At 39.6% G+C, this 11,168-nt stretch overlaps 1 protein-coding gene across 1 annotated transcript in view; it reads left to right on the plus strand.

Moving 5' to 3' along the window:
- The window catches only part of SOHLH2 (spermatogenesis and oogenesis specific basic helix-loop-helix 2), a 43,399-nt gene extending 32,540 nt beyond the window's left edge, over window positions 1-10,859 (plus strand). The window contains exons 7-11 of the mRNA XM_043477720.1: window positions 3,462-3,609; window positions 3,777-3,868; window positions 4,514-4,635; window positions 7,998-8,254; window positions 9,674-10,859. Of these exons, the coding sequence (XP_043333655.1) occupies window positions 3,462-3,609; window positions 3,777-3,868; window positions 4,514-4,635; window positions 7,998-8,254; window positions 9,674-9,694 (640 nt within the window). The 3' untranslated portion in view covers window positions 9,695-10,859. The remainder of the gene's footprint in view (window positions 1-3,461; window positions 3,610-3,776; window positions 3,869-4,513; window positions 4,636-7,997; window positions 8,255-9,673) is intronic.
- Window positions 10,860-11,168: the final 309 nt, after the last annotated feature.

Below are 11,168 nucleotides of genomic sequence, written 5' to 3' on the forward strand. Positions count from 1 at the left end.
AATAGCCCAGTATTAGACCCACATATTTTGGTCTCTTAATTTTCAGCAAATCACCAGAGCAAACAACTTGGGTAACAAAAGTCTTTTCTATAAATGGTGCTGGAACAACTGGACATCCATGTGAAACAAATGATGAAACTTGACCCCTTACTCATATCATGTGAAAATTAATTCAACATGGAGTATAGACAGGGCTGCTATATAAAGCTAGAGCTGTAAAGCTTCTAGAATAGGGCTGTTCAGTAGAACTTTCTGCAGTGTTAGAAGTGGCCTGTATCTGCTGTCCAGGAAGGTAGCTGCAAGTCATATTATTGAGTATTTGAAATGTGGGTATTGCAACTTAGGAAATGAATTCAAATTTTTATTAATTTTTTATGAATTTATATTTAAATAGATTCATGTGGCTCATAGGTAATGAACTGAAAGCTACAGTTCTAGAAGAAAATAAAAGTTAATGTTTTCACTAGCTGAGGGTAGGCGATTGTTCCTTATGACACAGAAAGCAATAACCACAAAAGAAACAGTAGATGAATTAGGACTCCTCAAAATTTACAACTTTTGCTTTCATAAGACCCCACTCAGAAAATAAATAGGCAGACTACAGACAGGGAGAAAAGATTTGCAAAACAAATATATTGGCAAAATACTGACACTAGAATATATAGAGAACTCCTAAAGTTCAATAATAAAAAGACCTGCATAGGTAAATTATTTGAACAGACACTTCACAAAGGAAGATAAAGTGCCTAATAAGCAGCAGAAAAAAATGCTGAATGTAATTTGTCATCATGGAAATGCACATTATAAAACATGAGATACTACCACATATACCTCAGAAAATCCAATATTTTAAAACTACAACTGACAATGTTAAATGTTGTCATAGATTTGGAACAACAGGAATTCTCATACACTGATGGTGGGAGTGTAAAATGGTAGAATTTGGGGGAAAGTTCTAAATTTATAAATTTATAAAATAGCCCATTGATTCAATTCCTGTACATTTACTAAGAGAAATAAAATATGCATTCACAAAAAGATGTATAGAAGATCTAGTAGTTTTATTCCTAATGATCAAAAATTGGAAATAGTGGAAGTGCTGATTAATAAGAGCCTGAATAAATAAGTTATGGCATATTTATACTTTGGAATGCTATTAATAAAAAAGCAACAAATTACTGACATAACAGATTATCTTGGATAAATCTCAAAAACATTATGCAAGTGAGAGAAACCTTACATAAAAAGACACATGTTGTGAGATTTAATTTATATGAAGTTAAAAGAGAGGCAAAAATCAATGTGAGAGGGAAAAATATCAGATATGTGGTTTCCTTTTATGGGGAGTGAGACTGACTAAGAAGGGACAGAAGGAACTTCCTGGGGTCATGAGAATGTCGGTGAGGTGGCTCGTGCCACACAGCTTTGTGCATTATCAAAGCTCACAGAATGGCACCCTTAAGATTGGTGCATTTTATTTTATGTAACTTTTACCTGAAAAGAAAATAATTTTAACTGTAGCTCATAATACGTTTAGGGGTTTAGTGTGCTGAAGTCTGTAATTTACTTTGAAATACTTCAGTGTAATGAAATGGATTGATGTCTGACCATTGGGATGATTCATATATGACAAAGCATGGACAGTAACTGTTCACTGTGGACTCCAGGTTATAGGTATTTAAGTGCTCCCTGTACAAATTCTTAATTTTTTCTGCTTTTAAGGAATAAGAATTTTTAATTCTCTCAGTCTCCCTGTATGTTTGAACATTTTCCTAATGGAAGAAATGTTTAATATGATTTTTCACTATAAAAGTGATATATGCCCCACAGATACTTGGAAAATGTAGAAAATAAAAGGAAGAAATAATATGTTCTATAGTCCAACTATCTAGAAATAATGACTAATTGACACTATTGTCTCTTTTGGCCTTAATGGCTGTAATCATATTTTATATGCTATCTTCTATCTTGTACTTATATCCTATAGAAATACCCTATTTCTCCCTAGGAAGCTTTATATCCTTTCCGAGTCCAGATAATATTCTGCTGAACTAATATCCTCTAGCTTACTTAAGCATCCACTTATTTTGTGTCTTTAGATTGGTTTTCCTATTTTACTGAAAAGGAAAGTGAAGTCGCTCAGTTGTGTCCGACTCTTTGCGACCCCGTGGACTGTAGCCCTACCAGGTTCCTCCATCCATGGGATTTTCCAGGCAAGAGTACTGGAGTGGGTTGCCATTTCCTTCTCCAGGAGATCTTCCCGATCCAGGGATTGAACCCGGGTCTCCTGCATTGTAGGCAGACACTTTACCGTCTGAGCCACAGGGAGGTCATTTTACTGAAGGGCTACCATAATGGGTATTCTACAGAAAGTTTATTCTGTGTTTGCAGTCCTTGTAAGTGAAAGTACCCTATGGAAGGGTGTATGAAGTTTCAAAGCCCTTCATCCATGTGTCAAATTGTTGACACTTCCAACCCTTTTACAGAATGGTCCCTGAGACATTTCCACGGAATCCCCAAAGCTTAAAGCCCAATTAAAATACCAGCCACTGGTCTGGAATATTTGAGTTATTCATTGGCTATATGTCAAAGTGGATTTTTTAATCCATGTATTTTTGTCATTCTGAGGTTCAGAAAGGTTTAGTAACTTGCCTAAGATCCCAGCTAGAAATTGGCAAAGCCACCCTTTGATCCCATTTATGTCAAGGCAGTATTCAGCACAGAACATGCTTAAGAATGTTTATTAAATGAAAACTTGGATAACTGAAGGTTCCAAAGGCTTCGGTCAGTTTGGTGTTACATGTCCTATGTATTTCCCTTCAGAACTATGAAAGACTTAGGTGGGTTTCTTTCTGGTATGAGCCTGGACGTCATTCTCATTTGCATATTGGTTTATTTGTTTTGCTCATGTGCCCGCCTTGTGTAAAGGAAGCAGGCTTTTGATTTTCCTTTGGACACTTCAGAACACAGTTAAAGCCCATGTATTTCAAGATGCTAATTGTGTGTTGTTGGAATTGTGGTCCAGATCAGAGTGACGGGACTATCCCATGGACTCTGTCTTCCAGGTGTCTCTCTCGTGTGGGTCACAAAAGGATTTACCCATGTGGTGTGTGATTCTCTCCTCTGAGGGTTGCGTCGCCTGTGGATTTCCGTAGGCAGAAGGGGTGTTCTCTGGTGTCCTCAGTGTCCGGGCGTCCTGCACACCCACAAGGACAAGTGCGCTGGGCTGCCATCAGCACAGACGCTGTATTTGGCAGCATATGAGCCAGCGCCCCGGGAAGCTGTGATTCCAGGGGCCGTGGAGGCTGCTGGCTTGTGGGGACATGGTCTTCCTCTGAATCGGAGACCAGAAAGGGAGGGGCTGGTTCCTTTATAAACAGACCCAGGAGGAAGATCGTTTGTCCTTGTGACAGGAAGAAAGTGGACTAATTATTCCTTACTTGTCACACTTCTCTGCTCAGAGAACGAATCAAGTATTGCTGTGAGCAGCTGCGCGCCCTGCTGCCATATATAAAGGGGAGAAAGAATGATGCGGCTTCTGTCCTCGAGGCCACAGTTGATTACGTGAAGTTTGTCCGGGAGAAAATCCCTCCAGCCATCATGGGCCAGGTGTGTAACTCTCAAGCCCTTGAATTTTATCCTCATAGACAATGCTTTAATGCTGTAGTTTCCTTTCTTTTTGTTTTATGATTGGAAATGTATGTCTGTTTGTATATTTTGAAAAACATCTATAGCTATCTATTGATAAAGTAGGTCTCTGTCTGTCTGTTTCTTAGATTACAGAAGTACTTCAGAGCAATAGGAAGTTTTGTAAGAAACAACAAATGCCCATCCAGCTATCTGTCCCAGGCACAATCATGGGACAAAGGTATGACAATCTGAATCTTGTGAATCCAAAGTCACCTTGTTATTTTTCTCTGATACTAATGCTAGAAATAAGACAGGCACTGAACCCACCCATACTGAGAACTCAGGCATCTACTAAGACTCAGTGAACCTTTCCCACTGCTGATGTGCATCATTGAATTACAGTGGATAAAATATATAATAGTCTCAGGCCTGGGATCCCTTCATGACTTGACTCACTCTTAATTTCTTTTGTTGTTTCTTTAAACCAGACTTCACAAGTAGTGCCTGTGGTGACTGACAGTGTATTCATGGCATGATAGATTCTAGCATTCCTCTGTGACCAGGGCAATCCAGCCTCATTTTTTTCAGTTAGGAGTCCTTAAAGAAATTTCTAGTGTAAAGGGTGGTGTGCCAAATGAATGCTTCCTTATTTAAATTGATTAGAATATGTAAACCAAGAAAAACTCTTAACAAGGAAAAGTGAACCTTTCCTTCATGTCCTAAATAACCATCCTGAGTCCTAGTCTATGCTTTGCTCTAATATTTAATACAGAGTTTATCTCTGTGCCTTTTAGAACTCGAATGACAGAAGAGCAGTTCAACTCAGCAGTGTTCATATCCTTTTCTTTGAGAAATGCCTAAGGAATGTTTTTTGTCTTCTCAGGGAAAACAGTGTGCTGACCAGCACTTACTCACCTGGGACGGGCATCAGATTCCTGACTAACAAGCACTTGAATGTGTATTCTGTCCCTGCCTCAGGGGGGGCCTTGGATGAAGCTGTGAGAGGTGAGCTCTGCCCGCTGCCCTGCGGCTGTAGTGTATGTGGGCTTGTGTGCGTGTCCTGCTCACCCGGGGCTCCTATGTAGCCACTGCCGTAACCACGGGATGAGGCGTAGCTGGGAGATTGCACCCTGGGTCCTCTGGTGCTGTCCGCTAGAAGGACACAGCTCGCCACAGGCATTTGAATAGTCTTATCCCAGAGGGTGGGCTGAAAATTGACTATCATCACCAGAAAGTTCATCTTGCTCACAGATGACGAGCACACTGGTGACTGTGTGTATTATGTGAGTAGAATCTAAAGCGAGGGAAGTATTTTTGTTAATTCAGTGCTAACAGTGTATAGGCAGACTGTGAATATATTGTGAGTTCTCTTCCAGGCCACTGCAATAAAATGAGCTTTGCAATAGAGTCACATGTTGTTTGATTTCTCAGTGCATATAAAAATTATGTTTACACCATACCATAGTCTGTTAAGTACATGATAGCATATGTCTTAAAAGTCTCATGCATGCCTTAATTTTAAAAAGTTTCATGGCTTTAAAATGCTAACTGTAATCTGCACTTTCAGCAAATACTAGTAGTGATATCAAAGATGTGACAGTGTCATTGAGGTCATGTGCATATTGTGGGGACATAATAGAGACCACATGAACAAATGGGGTTACTGGGATTGATGTCAAAAGTCAAAGGAGAAAGGGGCCCAAAATAGGATACAGCCCTCCTTGCTCATGTATCAGCCTCAGGGTGTTTGTTAGTCCTTTTAGATTTTTTTCCTGACTTAGTGGGGAGGGAAGGAGAGAAGGAAAAAGTAGCCATGAGCCATGGTTAAACTGCTTAGAGTAGCTCTGGCTGAATGTCACAAAGAATGATTAAATCAGCCCAGATTAGATCAGAGAGGGACCAGGCCACAGGCACATGCCTGTCAGTGTTACTTCTTATACAGACAGTACTTCTGCGTTTTCACTCTTCATATGCTGCAGAATCTCTGAAACACTCTCCTCATGCATTCAGGCATGAGGAAAGGCATTCAGGCCTTTCTGTGCCCCCAGATTTCTTGGTTTTATATCACCTAAAGTGACTGGTCCAAGAAGAAACAAATCCACTAGGACCATAGGCTTATGTCAGGTTCAGGCTGGAGGAGACCTTGAAGGTCATTGAACCAAACTCCTCATTCTGATTTTATTTAAATAAATTTTTTCATTTGAAAGCAATATTAGTCCTTTACTAAAAACCAGCTAGTAGTAGTCATATACAGATGTGAGAGTTGGACCATAAAGAAGGCTGAGAACCGAAGAATTGATGCCTTCAAATTGTGGTGCTAGAGAAGACTCTTGAGAGTCCCTTGAACTGCAAGGAGATCAAACCAGTCAATCCTAAAGGAAATCAGCCCAGAATATTCATTGGAAGGACTAATGCTGAAGCTCCAATATTTTGGCCACCTGATGTGAGGAACCAACTCATTGGAAAAGACCCTGATGCTGGGAAAGATTGACAGCAGGAGGAGAAGGAGGTGACAGAGGATGAGATGGTTAGATAGCATCACCAACTCAATGGACATGCGTTTGACCAAACTCCGGGAGATAGTGAAGGACAGGTGAACCTGGAGTACTGCAGTCCATGGGGTCGCAAGGAGTTGGACATGACTTAGCGACTAAACAACAATAAAACCCAACTAAGATAATAACTTCATTTTTTAATGTATTTCTTTCAAGTCTTTATATATATGTGCATGTGTGTGTGTGTGTGTGTATATATATATATATATATATTTTTTTTTTTGGTAGTAATACTATAGTAGTAATCTTCTATAGTATTGGTCTTCCCAGTGGTTACATATGGTTGTGAGAGCTGGACCATAAAGAAGGCAACATGCCAAAGAATCGATGCCTTTGAACTATGGTATTGGAGAAGACTCCTGAAAGTCCCTTGAACAGCAAGGAGATCAAACCAGTCGGTCTTAAGGGAAATCAGCCCTGAATACTCATTGGAAGGACTGATGCTGAAACTGAAGCTCCAGTATTTTGGTCATCTGGTGCAAACACCTGTCTCATTGGAAAAGTTACTGATGCTGGGAAAGATCAATGGCAGGAGAAGAGGGCATCAGAGGATGAGATGGCTGGTTGGCATCACTGATGCAATGGACATGAACTTGGGCAAACTCCGGGAGACACCGAGGGACAGGGAGGCCTGGCCTGCTGCAGCCCATGGGGTGGCAAAGAGCTGGACACGATGGGGCAGCTGAACAACAACAACATAGTAGTAATCATATCAGACCTCCGATTTTGTCTCTGACTTTTTTACTTAACATTGTGTCCTGTACACTTGTATTTTGTATTATGCAGCTTTTATCACCAGTTTAATGGTTTTAGTAGTTTATCCAATGATTTATAGAATAGTTTTCTTGCTACATTTAATGTTTCCAGGTTTGTGGGGAAAGTGATTTTATACATAACATTTCAGAAAATACATCTCCGTATATGGATTTTTTCTATATTTTGGACTTTCCTTGGGCTGGATGTAAGCACATGTGTAGCTGGCCATGCATGTTGCAGAATGGTTTTTGAAAGAGGAATGGAACAGTTGGAATCAGTTAAGTCTTTCAAATTGCACTTTCACCACTTAGGCCAGTAAATTGAAGGTTAGAGAAGTTAAGTGGCCACCTATGATCGCCTGATTTCTGTGATAAATCTGACCTGTAAACCAGAAGTGCTGATCTTAGTCAGCATTTAGACTTCATTAAGCTGCTTTTACTTGTCGTTTTCCATAAATTTATGTACACTTTTGCTGAAACGATTTTTTTCACAAATATTTCAGGTCCATTTGTATTTAAAGTCGATATAAAATTATATTCCTTTACTTTCATTTCTTTTAGTGTCCCGAAGAAAATAAATATTCACAGCATATGGACTACATTGTTACCATTCACTAGATATTAAACATTTTTTCTGCCTTCTAGTTACTGTACAGAATAGAGCGATATAACAGTATAACCCACTCACTGATGGAAAAATCAGTGACCAAACTACTTGTGGCTGAATGGAGTTTTTCTTTCCAACATTCTTCCTTGCTTCATAGAATTGGTCACTTATTATGATAAAAGACACACACACACATACACAGGCAGAGAGATCTGATGCTTCTGTAAAATCTCTGTCTTTAAATGACAAGTGAACACTAATTTATAGTGTTTGTATTACACTAAATGTCACTACCAAAAAGTTCACTTTGTTTTTTTCATCAGCATTTGAGTGTCGCAGTATCTTAAGTTTGTACCGTGGGGAAATGAAATAGAGGGTGATTTATTTCAAATACAGTAGTTCAGAGTTATCAATTTGCATATACTGACGGATACTCTTTTTTTATTAAAGGTCAGTCCAGCTCTGCGTCAGAGAACGCTATCGGTGATGTGTATAAAACCCGAATCCCCAGCACAGCTCTGTCTCTAAATTCCTTCCACGCTGTCAGATACTATTCTAAAGTGGTCCCTTCCTATGACGCAGCTGCCGTAACAAATCAGAACACTCCAGTGCATTTCCCAACAGCTGTGCCCAAAGTCTCCAAGTTTCTTCCTCAGCACTGCAATTCTGTGCTGGGCCAGGCGTGCACAGCACACCCCAACTGTCTGGTAAGTCTCCTGGGGTCTGTGGGTCAGACCGGGCTCTTTCATTCCAGCCCACAGGGGCCCCTGACATGCATCTTGTTGCTGACGCTCTGGGTTAGAAATCTCTCAGACTGGGGCCATGGGAGGCAGCCCAGGCACTGGTTCCCAGGGCTGCCCAACGGCTCTCTAGATACCCAGAGTCAGTCTGGACGTTGCCCTGCTGCTCTGACCGGACGTGACCTAATGGAACCTAATCTCCTCTAGCACCCCTCCTCACTGCTCCCCACCCCACCAGCCTCATCCTCCACTGGCCCCATGGCTGGCTGCTGCTTTATCTCTAGGCCCCAGTCACTTACACTGTATGAAAACCTGTTCTTGAAATGCCAGCCAGGCTGGTTTCACATCCCAGGTGTCTGCATACCACAGATATTTATTGAGCACCTACTGTGTTCCAGCATTGTGCTAACCACCGAGAATGGAGTGTCTAAAGATAGACCACGATCCCTGCGTTGATGAAGCTGAGTCTCATAGGGTGCAAACGTAGAAGCAGACAGTGGTGATGTGCATTGGAGCATGTAGGGGGAGACCCCAGTGTATGTAGTGTGACACAGATGTGGGCAAGGTTAGGGACAGTGTGTCCCTGGAGGAAGTACTATCTATGCTGAGATCTGAAGAGTGAGAATTAGCTCAGGAGAGCAGTCAGGATTTGTGAGTGAGGAAGGGAAAAGCATTCCAGGCAGATGGTTCAGCATATATAAACCGTGGTATCTTCATTTTGGGCAAGAATTGTGCAATTCCAGAGGAAGACCCAAACCAGACTTGCCTGCTTAAAATAGACTCTCATAGCCTTAATATAACTGTCAATACTTTTGTATATTAATAATAGTTAACATGTTTTGAGCACTCAGTAAGTAATGTGTACTTAATACAAATACCATACGTATTAATGTGGGTTATTTGATGAGCCTCTGACAGTCATTTGAGGTAGGGACATCATTTCCATATGACATCTCTAGAGTAGGAATAATAGTGACTTTCCCAAAAAACATTTAAGAAAACTATTCTAAAGAGCATTAGAAAGACATTTTAAAACATGAAGTATCTACAGATATAATACTGTTGCTAATAATCATTAGTATACCAGTCTGAAAACTAGAGTAAATTAAAAAAAAAAAAGGATTGTAACATTATTTTTTTAAAATTGTGACCTACACTTAACTGTATGTAGTTTTTGTTGGAGAATTGTTCCAAGAATATAATTACTTTTAGTAACTATGAATAATACATATTTTAAAACCTGTAGGCATATTCACCTAAAGAGTTCATGGTTTTACAAATTATTTCCTATTGCTTGAGGACATAGAAAATACATTTGTGTCATTATGAGTAAGAACAGGCCAGGATTCAATTAATGTGTTTTTTGTTTTTTTTTCACCTTTGCAGCAACAGTTTTGGGCGTATTAATAGCACATGTTTGAAATTCACTCTAGACCACCTGTTGGGTGCCGTTTGACAATACAGGAAGAATGGAACAAAGAATGATCTTGAAAGCTACACCCAGAGACCTAATATCAAAAGGGTTTGCATTGTATGGCTTCTGATAAATGTGCTAAAAGCTTCTGCAGGTAGAAAGAGAGGCAGCAAGAGTACTAGCTAGCCATAGGCTTTTATTAATACTTCGCTTCATACATACTTGGATCTCCCCCAACCAAAGTGCTCTAAGAACAAATGGCCTAGGTGACCTGGACACTTTTTGTTCTCAAAAAACATTCCACAATTTTTGCAAAAAAGTACATTATAAAGAAGATCCACAATTTATGCAAAAATTACATTATAAAGATCCACATAGTGCATTGATGTTGCTAAGTACAGATATTACAACTTGATTCTTATTTTTAGTATCACTGTGAGTTACTGTCACTTATTTCTATGTGGTATCTTTTCCAGACTTGGCATTTTAGAGCATTTCCTTCATTATTCCCACTAAGATACTTTAATTTGAGAGATGTGTTTACCTCCTCACTTGACTACTAATGAATAAACTGACGTGTTTATTTTTGCATTTCACCTTCCCTTGAGTGAAATGAGAGCTAACAGGTAAATGTCTCTTTCTGGATCTTTAGTTACAGATTAGCAGGTTTTTCTTTGTTTTCCATGTCCTTCTCCCTATAGGCATTAGAAAAGATTGTTGGAAATAAGGGGAGGAAAATGTTTGTTTTATATTTCACTGAAATGTTCTTATGCATAAGTTTTATTATTAAAGGAAATATTCAGTTCTGATACTGAAAATGATAACCCGTTTTTGTTCTGTTTAATGAATACGTGTTCCCTCTTTTAGTGCTATGTAGGGAAATTAATTTTACTAGATTTTTGAGCAGTTTAAAAATTAGGCATAGCCTACATTTAATGTTAAAATGTATAACTTTTCTTTGAGGATGGCAAGATGATGGAATTTGTAGATATTTGGCAAACTTGATAAAGGAACTAGAAGTTTCTAACTAAGATTCTGTGCTTTTTATTATAAACATGTGCTGGACTCTTGCTGTTGGGAATAGTAATGGCTTTGACATCGTAGGAGAACCTGTTGAGGTGTTTTGAGCACTGGGATGACTTCCTGTGTTCACAGCCGGTGTTAGTTTATACTGGGACTTGTTCTTTGCATCAGCATTTCCCTCAATGCATGCATGCACCATGAGACACAGTTGTGGCTTGGAATTCTATAATACTTAGAAGGGTGACACACAGATCCCATCCACCTGCAGTTTTCAGTCCCCCCCTTTTTTTTCTCTTTCTATGTGAAGAAGAGGCTGCCAGATTCATCTTTTTTTCAGTGCTGGTCCCCATGATCCTTCATGCAAGTGTCCAAAATTACTTCCAGTACTTGAATTTTATTTTTAATAAATTATGCTCTTCTGACTAAGTTCAGCTGTCAGCTGGG

Source organism: Cervus canadensis, chromosome 9, assembly GCF_019320065.1.
Source record: "Cervus canadensis isolate Bull #8, Minnesota chromosome 9, ASM1932006v1, whole genome shotgun sequence".
NCBI classification, from domain to species: Eukaryota; Metazoa; Chordata; class Mammalia; order Artiodactyla; family Cervidae; genus Cervus; species Cervus canadensis.